Raw genomic sequence first — 15,274 nt, 5'->3', positions numbered from 1 at the left:
GATCTACACAAAAAGAATAAAAAAGAAAAGTTAGCCTCCCTTCTAGTTAAAGTTCTCACTATATGCATGTACACATGATTAAATTGAAGCTATGCAGTCTAAGTGCAAAGAGGAAAGTCTTAGAAGTTTTTCATGGCTTTAGGTATTTATTTCTCCATTCTGTGTTGCAAATCTAAAAGCTTTGTTTCTTCTCCCAGTTAGCTTTAAGGGCAGCTCCAACGTATGAAGATTTTGTGGCAGCTCTGTCTGTAGATGAGTGCGATCCTCAGGAAGAAACATTTTACAAAGGGATGCAGAGGGACCTCAACATTTACTTACCAGCCATGGAAAAGCAGCTAAATATCTTGGACACTCTTTATGAAGTACATGGTTTGGAGTCAGATGAGGTGGTATGACTACAGCAAGATCACATCTTAAAAATTCAGGGACTGTGTCTGTTAACAAAGATTTCTTCCATTTTGGTTTTGGGACATTGTTTCTGTTCATTGTGTCTTTTCCGGTGGGATGGGTGTTGAGTGTTTTGGGGGAAGGGTATGTGTGATTTTTATCTTTTCATTACGCTTGTGTTGCATTTAAATGCAGAGGTACTGTCTTTCTCTGGATCATAACTATGTCCATGATGAATGTTTTTGACTGTTTCTCTTCTGCCTGTGCACCTCATCTTCACCTCATAAAAGTAACAGAGCAGAATCTGGCCTTTGCTGCCGTACCTGAGGAGAGACCTGCTCATGCAGCAGAACTTTTGGGTGACCAACATGGCACCCAGGCAGGTGCTGCTGCCTCTGACTCTCCCATTCCCTGTGCCCACTCCCTGCCATAATGTAGGAGGATAGTGAGAGTTATTGTTATCCCAGCGGCAGAAGAGAAGGACAGCTAAACACCACCTTGTAATGTGGTGAATTTGTCCCTCAATTTGGGTTGAAGCTCTTTAATGCAAATAATATATTTGCATGACATAAGTATTTATTAAATTAAATAAACATTTTAATCCAAATATTACAGAGATCTTCACCACAGGTGTATGTGGCTGGTGGTCTGAGTGGCCCCAAGGTCTAGCCTTTGAAACAGGATGTCGTGTTTCCTGACCAGCTCCCAGTACATGCTATGGCTTCCCTGCCAGCTCCTGCTAGTGGGCCACAAATTTGCAGGCACAGACTCAGCCCAGTAAATTTCAACAGTACTTTACACAAGCATTTGAAGATCACATCCATCATCCTGGCTTATTAAGGTTTAGGAGGGTTTTTCTGTTTTAGGTTTTTGGGTTTTCTTCAATCAAATTCATGCAAAACTGTAATGGTTGCTTTTAAGTTGAGTACAGCTAGCAGTTTGAAAAGCAGATATCATTAAAATCCTTTGTAGACTGTCATTATGGGCAGAAACTTCATGAAAGTGGACATGAAATGAGTAAAGTATAGGGGAAGCTGAAATTTATGATGGAGCTATTAAACATGGGACCAATTACAAGTCTAGAATTTTGAAATTATTTAGAAGTGACTAGAAATTAAGAAATATTTCCCCTGTTTCCCATTTTGCTGACATAGATAAAAACATGTTCCTTAGCATTGCTGCTATTAAAAATAATGAAGAAGTTCTTTTAGTTAGTGATATGGTTAGGGACAAAATTCCTAGTTGTGTTGATGACCAACCAAAAGGCTGTCTGTGAATTACTGACTCCAGTTCAAGGCATAAGCAGGTCTCTCTGTGTAGACCTAGGGCTTCAGATGGCTTAGTACAAAGAGCTAAGTTTAACTCATCTGCAGGAGGGGAGAAGACTGTGCTAGTGAAGTACTTAGAATTAGTAAGTTTTCATAAATACAGAAGGCAGTGTTGCCAAACTCACAGAAGTAGTGCTGGCTTTTGCTAGGCTAAAACCAGTGTTGTTAGTAACATGAATGTACTGCAGACCTACTGCCCTGCATTGCTCTGTGACAGGAGCCTCTGCACACTGAATACTTGATCCTTTCTTAAGAGCCTAGCATGGTGAGCTTTAAGAAAAGCATATGATACTTGAAGAAAATGCCAACATCAAACTTACTGTATAAAGAAAGATACCAGGGCTCTAATTAGATGCTCATAGAGTCATAGAATATGTTGTGTTGGAAGAGACCCAAGGGATCAGGACCATCAAGCCCAACTCCTGGCCCTGCACAGGACAGCCCAAGAATCCCACCATGTGCCTGAGAGCATTGTCCAAAAGCTACTTGAACTCAGATGGGCTTGGTGCTGTAACCATTTCCCTGGGGACCCTGTTCCCATGTCCCATCACCCTCTGTGTAAAAAACTTACCTGGTACCCAACCTAAACCTCCCCTGACTCAGCTTCATGTAATTTCCTTGAATCCTGTCACTGGTCACGAGAGTGAAGAGATCAATGTCTGTTCCTCTGCTTTCTTGTGAGGATGTTGAAGACCATAATGAGGTCTCCCCTCAGTCTCCTCTTCTCCAGGCTGAACAGACCAAGTGACCTCCTCATAAGGCTTCCCCTCCAGACCCCTCACCATCCTCGTGGCCCTCCTTTGGACACTCTCTAATAGTTTAACATCTTTTTCATGTTGTGGTGCCCAAAACTGCCCCCAGCACTCAAGGTGAGGCTGCCCCAGAGCAGAACAGGACAGTCCCCTCCCTTGCTTGGCTGGCGATGCTGTGCCTGATGCCCCCCAGGACAGGGTTGGCCCTCTTGGCTGCCAGGGCACTGCTGACTCATGTTCAACTTGCCATCAACCAGGATGCCCTGAGATCTCTGCAGTGCTGCTCTCCAGCATCTCATTCCTGTCTATGCACTCAACCAGGACTGTCCTGTCCCAGGTGCAGAATCTGGCGCCTGTCCTTGCTAAACTTCATGCATCTGGTGATTGCCTGTCTCTAGTTTGTCAGGGTCTCTCTTCAGGGCCTTCCTGCCTCAAGGGAATCCCAGTCTAGCTCCTCCCAATTTGGTGGTGTTAGCAGACTTACTTAGTAACCCTTCCAGTCCCATGTCCAAGTCATTTATGAAGATGTTGGAAAGCACAGGGCCAAGGATGGAGCCATGTGGAACCCCACTAGGGACAGGACACCATCCTGATGAGTCACTACAACCCTTCGTGCCTAGCCCATGAGCCAGTTGCTCACTGATCATGTAACATGGTTATTGAGCTGTGTGCTGGACATCTTGTCCATCTTGTGAGAGACAGTGCTGAAAGCTTTGCTGGAGTCCAAAAAGATTGCATCAGCTGGCTTTCCTAGATCCAACTAAGTGGGTTACCCTGTCATAGAAGGAAATCAGTTTTGACAAGCAGGACCTGCCTCTCATGAAGCTGTGCTGGCTGTGACCAATGACTGTGTTCCCTTTCAGGTGTTTTTCAGTACCTCCCAGAATAATCATTTCCATGATTTTACCTGGCACTGAAGTGAGATTGATAGGCCTGTAATTTCCAGGGTCCTTCTTCTTCCCCTACTTGAAAATGAGGACAATGCTTGCCAGCACCCAGTTAGCTGGGACCTCTCCAGATTCCCAAGAGACTGTTTAAATAGTGTGACTTCTTGCTCTGTCATCTTCTCTGAGTTTTACATATGTGTAGTTCCTAGGTACTCAAGAGGGATCAGAAAGAATAAGGTTTTAGTTTTGTGCATTTTATTAAATCAAGTAGTATATGTGTGAGTACAAAGTCAAAACTTTTGACCAAAGCTCTATTCAATTATTTCACTACGCACTAAAACTGAATTGTTAAAATTGAAGCTTCAATTCAGTGTCTGCTGCTTCTAAGCATGAATCCAAAGAAACCACCCTGTGGGAGAACAACCAACTTTACAACCTGTGTGGTTTCCTCACGGTCTTTTGGCTGTTCTTTGGGAAACTTCACTGTAGCAGTTTTTAGTGGAATGATCTGGAAAGATAATGGAGACCACATTTCCACAAAATATCAGCTAGGTTATGAGAAGACCAGGAAGAGATCCCTCTTTTCTAGAAATTAACCATCAGATCACGAAAAAAATTGAATTCTTTTTTGCTCTAAGTTTTTCCAGTAGTAGGAAAATATATTCAGCTCAGAGTATTTAGAGGTATTTTTGGGGTTTCTGTTTTGTTTTGGTTTGTTTTTTAACTAGCAGGAGAACCACTAGTTTGTTGGGTGTGCGTCAGATGCAAAAATTGTTTCAAAAAGACAGGAGGAGGCTTTATTTTGTAGGCAAAGAACAGCTTCGTTGGGCCACTAGCTCCAGTTACTACCATTCTTCTGTTGTCCAGCAAGCAGGGAGAGGGATCCACATTACCTATTCTCTAATCAGCATGGCATCCTGCCTCAGAGCAGGCTTTCTCATCTTGCTCTTCTGTGTAAAGTTGTTTTTTCTGAACTCTGGAATTGGTGCTTGAGAACGTTTTTAGGAGACCCCTCTATACTTGTTGTTAAACAGGGCCCTTGCAGAGAAGGAATTGAGCAAGGTCTCCCTGCCTTCAAAACTTGCACTTCACCATGCACTGCTCTTGCAGGGCGTTGAGCACTTCTCAGACTTCTGAATGCTATCTTTGCAGTCAAACCACCGCTGAGAAAGAAACCCATATGCAGCATGTTGCAGAGCTGAACTCCAAGTTACCACTCTCAGGATGTAGTAGACCAGATAACCAAGTGGAGGCAAATGCACTGACAGACAACTCACTGTCTTCTTTTGTGGTGTCAGTTTGGCAAGCAAAAAGGATGGCATTTCATTAGAATAATTGTAGAGAATAAGCAACTAATTTTTTGCCTTCATATTTAGAATTGGAGAGAAGGTCGGTGTTTTCTGCTTCATTTGTTTGGTTTGTTGATTAGTTAGGGTTGTTTTCTTTGTTTTTGTTTTTTTTTTTAATGGCTGACATTTATGAACAACTGACCTACACACTGATAGAGATCCACATGACTCAGATAACAGGTAACCCTGGCTCTGTATACTTTACATGGACTGCTTTGGTTTCTTAAGTTATGCTAGTCTGAAGTTTTGCATCCCTTTCCTTTAGAAATGCTTTTGGCTGTTTCCTTCAATGTCTAGCAGTTGCATATTCTCAGGGATTTTACTTACCCAAGGCTAAATAAGAGTAATCACAGCCTTACCCCAGGGGGGAGTAGGGCTGCTTTTTGTGAAGTTAGTATAGCTGAGCATAGAACTCTGATACAGCAGTGTCCATACAGTGTGCATCCTTGCTGAGACATGGTAAATCCCAAAGCAATCTGATAGAAGTGCTATCTAGTACTGGATAATTGCAGTCAGCATATTTCAATAGAGATCATGAACACATCTTTGTTATGTAATGTCATTGGCATTAGAGCAGAGCTCTCAATTTCAGTCAAGTTCTGCTTAGTAATCGGACACTTTTATTTATTTTATTTATTTTGTGGTTTGTTTGTTTTTTAAACAAGCTATGTTCTGGAGTCCCCTCTACTATTTAAAGACACCATACTCAGTTTCATATTGAAGTTCTGTAACATTTCAGTTGTAGAATATGACTACTGCATACTCAAGTGCTTTAGTGTAAACATAATGAGTCCAACATCCCTGTTTGACACTGTTGTGCTGTGGATCTCCCTTTAACAGATGCATTTTTGCAAGTTAAGGGCCATGTACCTTCACTTACAAGCTCTTTGTAAAACATCATCAGAATTTAAGTTACAGCTGTTTGCTTTTAAAATCTTTCCTAGTTTGAAAAGTGTTGTTTGGTTGGTTTGACATGTAAAAAGTATGCCCAAAATCTGCCCCAGGTGACTGCAGCCTGCTTTGGGAAAGGGGTGTGGGCCATTATAGAAAAAAGTACTATGTATATCCATATGCTGGACCTTCTAACCCTTTCTTTTTTCATTGTCACTTCAGCTTTTGTGAAAACCTTTAGGGAAGCTTAAACTGCCTTTCAGACACCAGGAAAGATCATTAGCATGTTCCTACCTGGCTGTCTTGACCTTTCTTCCCAGCTGGTCCTTCTTTTCCTTTTCCATTGTCATCTGCTTTGCTATCGAAGCTGTTGCTGTCAGAACAAACCAGGATGATTTGTAAGGCATGCAAATATAAACTTGGATATTCAGATGTGAATTCTTTGGCAGGCAATGTAAATTGGGAAATTTAAGACTTGGGTGTTGTGCCTCACAGGAATGAAAGCGTAAGACTTTTTGGTTCTGTTGTTTTATTTTGTTGTTTTAGTTTACTTATTTCTCTTCTCTTGCCTATGTAGTGCAGAAAACAAAAAACAAAAACCCAAACAAACAAAAAAAAACCTAAAACAAAAGCAGTGTGGAAAAAACTGAATTCGTGCCTCGTTGTTCTGTAGCCCCCTGGTGAACAAACCCTACTAACTTCTTCTTACTCCAAGCAATATAAAACCTCCATGCAGGAGGGGTGTCATAGTGCACTTAACTGTCTCTGAGCAAACCCAGGCCATAGCTGACCCTGCTCACAGTTGACACAAGGATTTAAGCACTTGCTTTGAAGTTATGACATAGGCGTATGCTTCACTCACACACACGTGCACCATCCCACTGGCATGCAGTTCTTCAAAATGCAGTCTTGGATTGTCATTTTTAATACCCCTTTCTTGGTGTAAGATTTCTCCCCCACATACTTCAAATGTGCTAAAGCTGGATTTTTTTAAGTATGAAACTTCCTTGTTTTCATTTCCTTATTTCTGCTTAACACTAAGTATGTCAACTTTCTTTTGCATTTCAACATTCAAGGGGTCCAAAAGTTATTTATTCCTTTATTTAAAGTCATGTTGAAAGTTTGAGATTTATGTCTCCTTGAAACTGAGTAAATTGCATTCCAGAATACAATAATTAAACTGAAAACCTAGGCAGCTTGCTTTTATGGTTTCTTTTCCTATTTTTTAATTTTTTTTTTTTAAAGCCAGTTTTGGGCATACATTTTTATCAATGTCAAGCTAAGCTTAATGTAAGCCTTACTTTCCATACTCAAATATATACATACCAAAATACATTTAAAGATTAAAAGAAGGTATATTGCCTCACACTTTAAATTTATTGAATTCTAAGGGCTTGTTCACGCCCCCCAAATCACCTTTCTCAGTGTAAGCTTTGCACAGATTGTGCTGTCATAAGCAGTTCAGTCTGAAATACTCTGGTTTCCAGTCTGCATCATCTCTCAAATCATACAGCGTCTGTCTCTTCTTTTGGAGCATTGTTAAGACTTTGACAAACTTTTATAGTATTTCATTATAATAAACTTATTTTAAATAAGCATGCTTTAAAATCTCATTTTCTCCTTGCATGGATTTGGTTCTTTTATTACAGTATAGGGCCTAAGGTGCTCTTCAGGACTCCATTTGTTATGAGTACTGTGTGAACAGTCAAAAACAGTACGTTTCTGGTTGACAGAAACTGCCTGTATGTATCTTTGTATGAAGAATGTTAACACACATAAAGCCTGTTTAGACTGCAAGAATAAAAGCTGTATCTGGCACATGGTTCTGGGTCCTTGGCCACAGTGTAAATATGTGAAGACTGTAGTTACAAAACCCAGCTGGGCAGTGTGAGAGAAACTCATATTTTCAAATTACATGTATTATTTGTCCTTGGACTTATATCTCTTCCATAGAGATTTCAAAGACTTCAGAAACTCCTGTGTGGTCATCTGGAGATGTGGATAAGGACTGGTGCTCCTTAATGTGGGTGGAACATATCTTCAGAATCTTTTGCCAAACAATCATACTCATAAGGTTTCCCTGTTTCATCCTCCCCAACACTCTCCCTTTTCTTTCTCCATTTGAAGACAGCATGGACCTGACAGCAAATCTGTGATACCCAGTTGTGTCTCTAGCAAGGGCAAGTCCCTCTGTGAAATGGCAACAACCAGGGAGAGAGCTGGGCTGTGGCAGAGGCATTTTCTCAGCTGCAGAAGAGCCCTTGCCTGTGCCTAACCAGCCCTGTGGCAGGGGTGGGATGGGGTGCATGTATCCCGTTGCAGCAGCACTGCTCAGCCAGAGCTCCTGTCTCCCATGGGATACAGGAAATTCTGAGCCCTTCTAATTGCAGTTGGCCCTAGAGCATCATCCTTGCAAAGGCCAGGAGTTGTATTTGCTTCAGCAAGGACTAAGCATGAGTTGTCAGTCCCCTCTGCAAACTACCTCGTTCTCCTGAGCAGCCAAACAGACCAGCAGCGCTGCACAGATGTCTTCTGGTAGAAATCCCATGCACAAAAAGATACCTCCCAGGCAAGTGTCACCTCACCGCAGCTTCTGCTGGTTAGAAAAGTGAATCTGCTGCCATTACAGGATCCCAGATGAACTGCAGAAAGTGTCAAAGCTGGGGCTGTTTGCCATGTTTGTTAGTAAAGGTCAGGGGATGTGATACTGGCTGCTAAATTCCTGTCCCTGCAGGAATCTAGATCCATGTTTCAAAATAAGAAATTGGTGTGCTGAGCATGTCGGGTTTGTAGGAACACACAGGTGCTGCTGTTGAAATGGGAAGGTCAAAGAGAACACATTAGTTTCTGTAATAACCAAAATATCCTTAAATATTCTTTTTCCTTAGGGTTCATCTGTATGGATAAAAAGTATGTTTTCTGATTTGAAGAGGGAAACAGTGCAGGCTCACAGCACAAAAGCTATGACCAATGCAAGGAGGCAGAGTGCAACCTTCAGTGGGCTGATTTCCTTTTAGCCCAGCTGGAAACCTTGCCTGCTCTGCATGGGGCTGGCATGCAGTTTTGCTGACCTCTAGGAAATAAAAAGCTATTGAAATGCCCAATATGAGACCATAATTCAGCACTACAGCAAAACATGGAGTACAGGTTTTAAACATCATTTTAATACATTTATGCAAAGTTTTTCCCTGAATTTTAGCCATGAGGAGAAAAGTTTTATCATTTGAGAACTGGTAGAGTAAGAATCAAGCACAAGTATGAGGACTGAGAAGAGGAATTGTAGGAGATGCTGCAGTACACCAGACATTTCCAGGCATTGGTGCAACCAAGCTAAGTGTCTGCCCATTTGAATGCTTTTGTCCATGATGTCACCATGTGTTTTTTCCTAATATTTCAATACATTGACCCAAATATATTTTTTAATGAACAGCTATTTATTCCACTTCTCCGGTGCCTAACACAGGTTTTAGATTTGTTTCTTGTGTGTTGCCAAAAAAAAAATCAGCCTTAGAAAGCTTCCAGCTTCCCTTCCCTGCCCCGGTGAGGGGATGGTTTTCAGAGAAGCTGTACTGATGGCACTACAGGCTCAACCCCCAACTTTTGGGGATTAGGGAAAAAGGCTTTTCCAGCTTTTATTGTGTTCTGGCATTCCCCTAGCCTTCACCTTTTACCAGCCTGTATTTCTTTGCTGTTCCGGCTTGCAAGGTCTGGTAAAATTTCTCCAGAGTCTCATTGTTTACCCATGACTCTGGGGAGGTGTCACCATGAGTGCAGGAGTTCTGCCTGCAGCAGAAGGAGCTGAAATTGGTGCTACTCCTATCCTTCCAGAGCTGTCAGCCAAGGAGCTTCACTAAGATGCTGCTTCCCCAGTGGGTGCTGGTGCCACAAGCAGCATTTGGCTGCTTTATCTGCCTGTACCTCACTGCTTTCAGCAAGATGCACTGGTGTGTGGCCTGTGCAAAGCCCTACAGCAGTGCCAAAGAGAGAACAGCTCCCCATTTTCCCAAAATCAAATAGATCTGAGACTTTGAAATGCATTTTGCATCAATTTGTTTGTACCAGGGCTCCTGCTCCAGCTATGGCTTTCTGCCAAAATAATTTCCAATCAGTTTAGCATCTGTTTCCAGTGTTGGTATCACCAGCTCATCTGTAGTCTTCAGAGACCAGACATGCCTCACATGGTTTCCTATAGGTCACAGTTTTCCACTTGCTTTCTTGCTTAGCAGCTGGTAGCCAACCTCTTCCTGCAAGTGGGAGGAACCGGGCAGTGCAGCCTCCACTCGCTGCCACCCCTCGCCCACCTCGCTCTCCCAAATGTGACATCGGATCTGTGGCCTCAGGTGCTGGACACCGGCGTGTAGCTTTTCTCTAAAAACTCTTTTTTTCTGTTTTTCTGTTTCTGCTGCATTTCTTCTGTAATTTTCTGTCTCTTCCTGGATTTCTCAGCCTCCTTTGGACTGAATTCTTTTGGGATCCTCCCTCGTGGGGAGCCCTGCTTATCTCAGTTCTTATGATTCGAAGAAAACTCCTGGGCTAGTTAGAATCTTGTTTCTCATGTTTATTAGAAGGTCATCACAAAACTTGACAGGTCTTTCTAGGCTGGTTACACAAGGTTAATCTTTGCAATCTAGTACATTTCTTTCTTCTGATGGTACAAACAAGACCTTGTGGCACACTTGGTGTCTGATGCACAAAATGGCCCCGAAATACCCAGTTCTTTTATCTTTATACCTATTCTTACCCAATTAACAATAGACACATATATTATTTTTCTTAATGACCCATTGCCTCTGTGCTGCACTGCAGCATTTTCTGTCCAATCACTTACTGCTACCCAAAAACCTCTAGGAGAAGAACATGAAGAAGAAAGAAGAACAGACAAGAGACAACACCTTAAATCCTCCATCTTGTCTCTTGTTCTCTAAACTAACTTTTTCACCTAGTGACTTAAGAAAACTTTCTAATCTACACCCTTACACTTTTAGTCTTTTCTATCTAATTTTAACATTTGTTCTCATGTATCACCATGAAAACATGCTCATGAATTTCATCTTATATGAAATTGAGTGGTTTTCTGAATCTTAATTTTAAGTATCAGAAACAAGGGCACACACTCTGCATTCCAGACTCCAACACGGCGGAGCCCAGCGCTCCATGGAGCACCCAAGGGAGCAGCAGCCACCTTCCACAAACCAAGCCAGCAGCTCTGTCCCACCAGCAGAACATGGCTGGGTGCAGCAGGGTGCTGTGGATGTCTGTGAAACCTGCACCCCTCTGAGCCCTGGGGCAGCTGGGAGAGGCTTTCTTGCCAAAAACGCTCTCATCAAGGGCAAGAGGCCTGCTCTCCCACACAGCTTCATTCTGTGTCCTTGTCTGTGGTGGGAGGCACTGACAGTCCTGCCCCAGCAGATGTGCCAGCTGGGCACAGGAACCTTCTGGCACGTGTTTCTCTCCTTGTTGGGATGTACTGAATGTCCCAGTCACACAGTGGACCATGCCAGGACATCTCACTATTTATTTTCTTCAGCCCAGCTTACTAAATTCCCTTTCCTTCCCCACGAGTCTTTTAAGGATCTGCATTCTCTCACCTTCCATCTACAGTGCACTGTCAGTGTATAAATAGTCACTTATCCCCACCTCACACTTCATCAGTCACCTTGAGCAGGCTGCTCTCCCCCGGGGCTCAAACCAGCCCCTGAGCAGAATCTGGGGAAAACCCTGGACTATTTCAAAGCACTTGGACATGCTTCTTGTCAGCCATCCCTGAAGTTTCTTCATATAGGACTTTGTTTACTTATATAAGTCTTGTGTGGAGAGTTCATATATCCAGACCATACTCCTTCTGAAATAGGACTCCCTCCTGTCCAAGCTCTTCCACTTTGGATAAAGTAATTAAATATTAATTTACATTTTCTTAACCCCATATCATCAGGCAATGTTCGCAGCCTGTGAGTATGTAGCTGTTATCCACCCAGGGAGAGGATTTATCTGTTCACATTAATATTTTTTTGTCTACTGTCCATCTCAAATGAAGCTCTGCTTTCTGCTCTATTGATGGAGATGCCTAAGAATACATAAAACCAGGATGTTCCTCCACCAATAAAATTTTTTCTATTTTTTCTTTTTTCAAAAAATTTGGCAGGAAGCTTTAGCTCCCTGCAGCTGGAGCCTCGACATCCTCAGGGCTGCAAAATACAGGGGCAGTACTGGTAGAGAGAGCAGGGGATTCCCCTTGCAAATGGCCTGACAGATACTTGACTGCTGAATGCAAGACAAATAAACACATTATTTGCATGTTAGGGCTCACTTCTTCCTTGCCAATACCCAGTACAAACTCTCTGAAGTCAAGTTATTTATTCCATAGGCCCATGACAAGCCTACAGGATGTAATTACTCATCTAATAATGCCATGGTGTGGAGCAGAGAACAAATATTTGACAGTCAGCATAACAGCTCAGTCTCAGGCAGCGTAAGGCAGAGCTTGCTGGCTCCACACAGCAACAGGTACAGCTCTTGGAGCTTTATTTAGAAGCTATAATCCTGCAGCCTTTCACACCAGATATTGTCTTGCTCAAAAAGTCCTGGCACAGAGCAAGCCTCTCTGCCCTTCACTGTGCCCACCAAGCCCAGCGAGAAGGCCAGCTTTCCCCACTGGTCCCATGTTTCTGCTTTGGGGCTGCTGCTGGGTTTGACAACCAACTTCTGCTCAAATGGCACTTGTCACTTGTCACTACAGCCACCACGTGGTTTATGATGGTTTATATTGGGGCATCACTGTTCAAACCCAGAATTTAATTGTATTTCACAACCAGTCTCCCTGTGGGTCTTGGCCCCTAATAAACGCATTTCATCCAGCCAGTTCTGTACAGTTCTGTTTCTCACCTCTCATTAGTCATCCTCCCCTTTAAATCTGCTAACAACTCAAAACCTGAGCAATCCTCGATGTTCTCTTTCTTGGCACAGCCTGTCCTCAGAGACAGTAATACCAGGCAGGTAAAATGTCAAACCCAGCGGAAATGTGTAAAAAAACTTTACACTGCTGTGAAGCGTCAGGGTTACCAGGCTCCACTTGTCCATCAAATAATCCCGCGAGAGGAAGGCATGGGAAGCACCAAACATAACCTGCCCCAAATATTTGACTGGCTGAGCACAGCCTCTCCCACCACATGCATGATGAGTTTCACGGGGGTAACGTGGCTAATTGAAATGAGCAAGGCAGGGTGCAATGGTAGCTCTTCTCTTCCAAACAAAATAAGTCACTAAAGAGTTTGAGGGATCCCACAAAGGGGTCAGGGAATAGATGGGGTTCTCAAGCGGTTCTCTCCTTGCTCCACTAAATTTGGGATGTTCTGGCTAGGAGGGCAAAGGGAAGTAAGTGTTACATGCCTGCATTTCCATGATAAAAGTCAGCACTCTGTAGTGATTCAGGGGAAATTTCCACTGGGTGTCTGTCTCATCTGTCTCTTCCTCCCAGGAGGGTGAGAATGAATAGCCATCAACACCCACTCCCCTGTTTACCCTACAGAGGATGCTACAGACCCTGATAGGGCTCTGGCTGCTCTTCAAGACGAATTCTGAAAGCTTCCTCCTCACCTGGCACAAGGGTCAAAGACACCTTGCCATGGGCTTGAATTTAATGCTGATGTCAGTTTATTCACTCATTGAATGGTGACACTTTAGACCAGCTAAGAGAGGGTCATCAGTTGCCAAGTTTCTAAATATACTGGACATGCTGCTGTGTGAGTAAGTAATGTTACCTCCTCTTCCTCCTGGCTGATTTATTGTGCCATTAACTCCGATTCCTGCTCTGCTGAACCTCGTGTTTGTGTTATCGCAGACCAGCCAGGCAGGCTCCCAGCTGCACCTGCAAAACAGCTCAGGGAGTGCTTTGTCCTTCCCTGTGTCCTGCAGGAGATACCACCAGCAGCATTAGCCCTGGGGACAGCACTGCAGACAGCTTTTCCTGGAGAACACGAGATGCTCTGGTGCACATGTGGCAGCATGAGGCCCCTTCCCACCCTAGCCACACTGGCCAGAGTGGCTCCTGCTCCATGCAATGCCCTGCTGCATCCCTTGGTTTTACTGTCAGTGGCTTTGAGGGGTTCAGCTCTCACTCTCCTTCCCAAAGAAAATCTTGAGCAGCACTAGATGCAGGAGGACTACTTGCTCAGTAGTGTGTGGGAGGGCTGCAGCAAAATATGTCTGTTTAAACCCTCTTCTCTGTCACTGGAGAATATTATGCATCCAAACTGGACCTTCCCTCAGATGCTCGGGGAAACTGTCAGAGTGAATTAAAAGCTGTAAAAGGCCAGGGCTATAACTCAGTGCCTTTTAAGTGCCAAGATTTTGTTGGGGATGGAGGGAGGGAAGTAGCCACTAATGTAATTTCCATCAGGAGTACACTCCTCTAATATGATTTGGCCTAGCCATCCTTTCAAATGCAGCCTTCCCTGGCTGGGCTGGTTCAGGGCCATCCTCCTAAATGCCCCTGTAATTACTGATGCAATGAAAACATATGCTCAGGCTTTGCTCTGGCCTTTTCAGCCCTGGAGTGACACCAGCTTTCTGCATAGAGCACATTGCTGGGCGTGTAACTGGATATATTAATATAGTGGTGGGTCTTCACTGACTATGTTCATTAAAGACACAAATGGCTCACTTGCTTAGGCTTTGTTCCTTTTTTTTTCCTCTTTGGTAAAGATCTGGCAGTGCTCTAATGGGTTACAAGTTGTATGGTGTCTTACCAGATTAATAAGCATCAGTTACTCTGATCCAAATTCCTGATCCAAATTTTGCATTCACCAGTTGCCAGTACCTTTTGCCAGTATGCTGCCTGTAGCAGAGTTCAATAACCCATTATTCTGTGCTTTCCTTGCAAGGGAATGGTTTCCAGGGAAAGGACCCTTGCTTTGCCATATCCATCTCCTTAGGCAAAAGCTATCAGAGAAAGAACTTGAAAGCCTTTTAGAAATTGCTGTTATTGCCTCACCCTTTGTGAATTAAAATGTGATTTTTCCAACAGCTCTTTAAACATCTCCTTGCAGCATTGTGCATGATAGACTTAAATATCAGCAAAGAACCACAGCACAGCACTGATTTCCTTCTCTTTGGTTTATTTTGGTCACCTTTTTAAAATACATCTCCTGATTGTATGTGGCAGCCAAGTGTATTGAATTGTCCCCAAATGCAGCTAATTGGGGACTTATTACTGTTACTCCTCTTAAACAGCTGATGCTCAAGGACAGTTCTTGGGGATTCACAGTTTAAGGATAATCACCACTCCCCTGTCTCCTTGTACAAATGAGTGGGGCTGAAGTGGGAAACAGATCCTATGATTTTTAGAAGGTAAGGACCATCACCAAGGAGCTTTGCTGTGACATATGGCAGGGCTGTCACAAGCATAAGATGTTAGAAAAGGGATGATGTGAGAGACTGAAAGAAAAGCTGATGAAACCCAGCAGAGCAGCAAGGGCATTGCAGTTTTCAGGAGGTGACAAATTATATGAACTTTGGTGTCTTTAGAGGAAATAAGAAAAAAGAAAGAAGGAGATGAGGTGGATGGCCAGATTTATGGGCAAGGACAGCCTTCACAGCTATGATTTTGAACAGTTTGAAGGGAAGGGAGAAATGACGTAGGCATTTGGATGCCAGAGAGGTGAGTGTCACAGAAGCTGAGTTTT

At 43.3% G+C, this 15,274-nt stretch overlaps 1 protein-coding gene across 4 annotated transcripts in view; it reads left to right on the top strand.

The window, feature by feature from the left end:
* Nucleotides 1–15,274, top strand: part of PLEKHA8 (pleckstrin homology domain containing A8) — a 52,004-nt gene that overhangs the window by 23,920 nt on the left and 12,810 nt on the right. For 2 of the 4 annotated variants that reach the window (XM_005518921.3, XM_088052740.1), the window contains exon 14: nucleotides 198–7,189. The exons of 1 other annotated variant lie outside the window; for it this stretch is intronic. In XM_005518921.3, coding sequence (XP_005518978.1) covers nucleotides 198–395 — 198 coding nt within the window. In that variant the 3' untranslated portion in view covers nucleotides 396–7,189. Of the gene's footprint in view, nucleotides 1–197; nucleotides 7,190–15,274 lie in introns of those variants that run through there. One more of the 4 variants, XM_014248411.2, reaches the window with a different exon arrangement.

This window comes from Pseudopodoces humilis, chromosome 1 (assembly GCF_049639895.1).
Source record: "Pseudopodoces humilis isolate 2021_Gansu_Grassland_sample_001 chromosome 1, ASM4963989v1, whole genome shotgun sequence".
NCBI lineage: Eukaryota > Metazoa > Chordata > Aves > Passeriformes > Paridae > Pseudopodoces > Pseudopodoces humilis.
The sequence above is the reverse complement of the archived record's forward strand: the minus strand, read 5'-3'. Positions and strand labels throughout refer to the sequence as shown.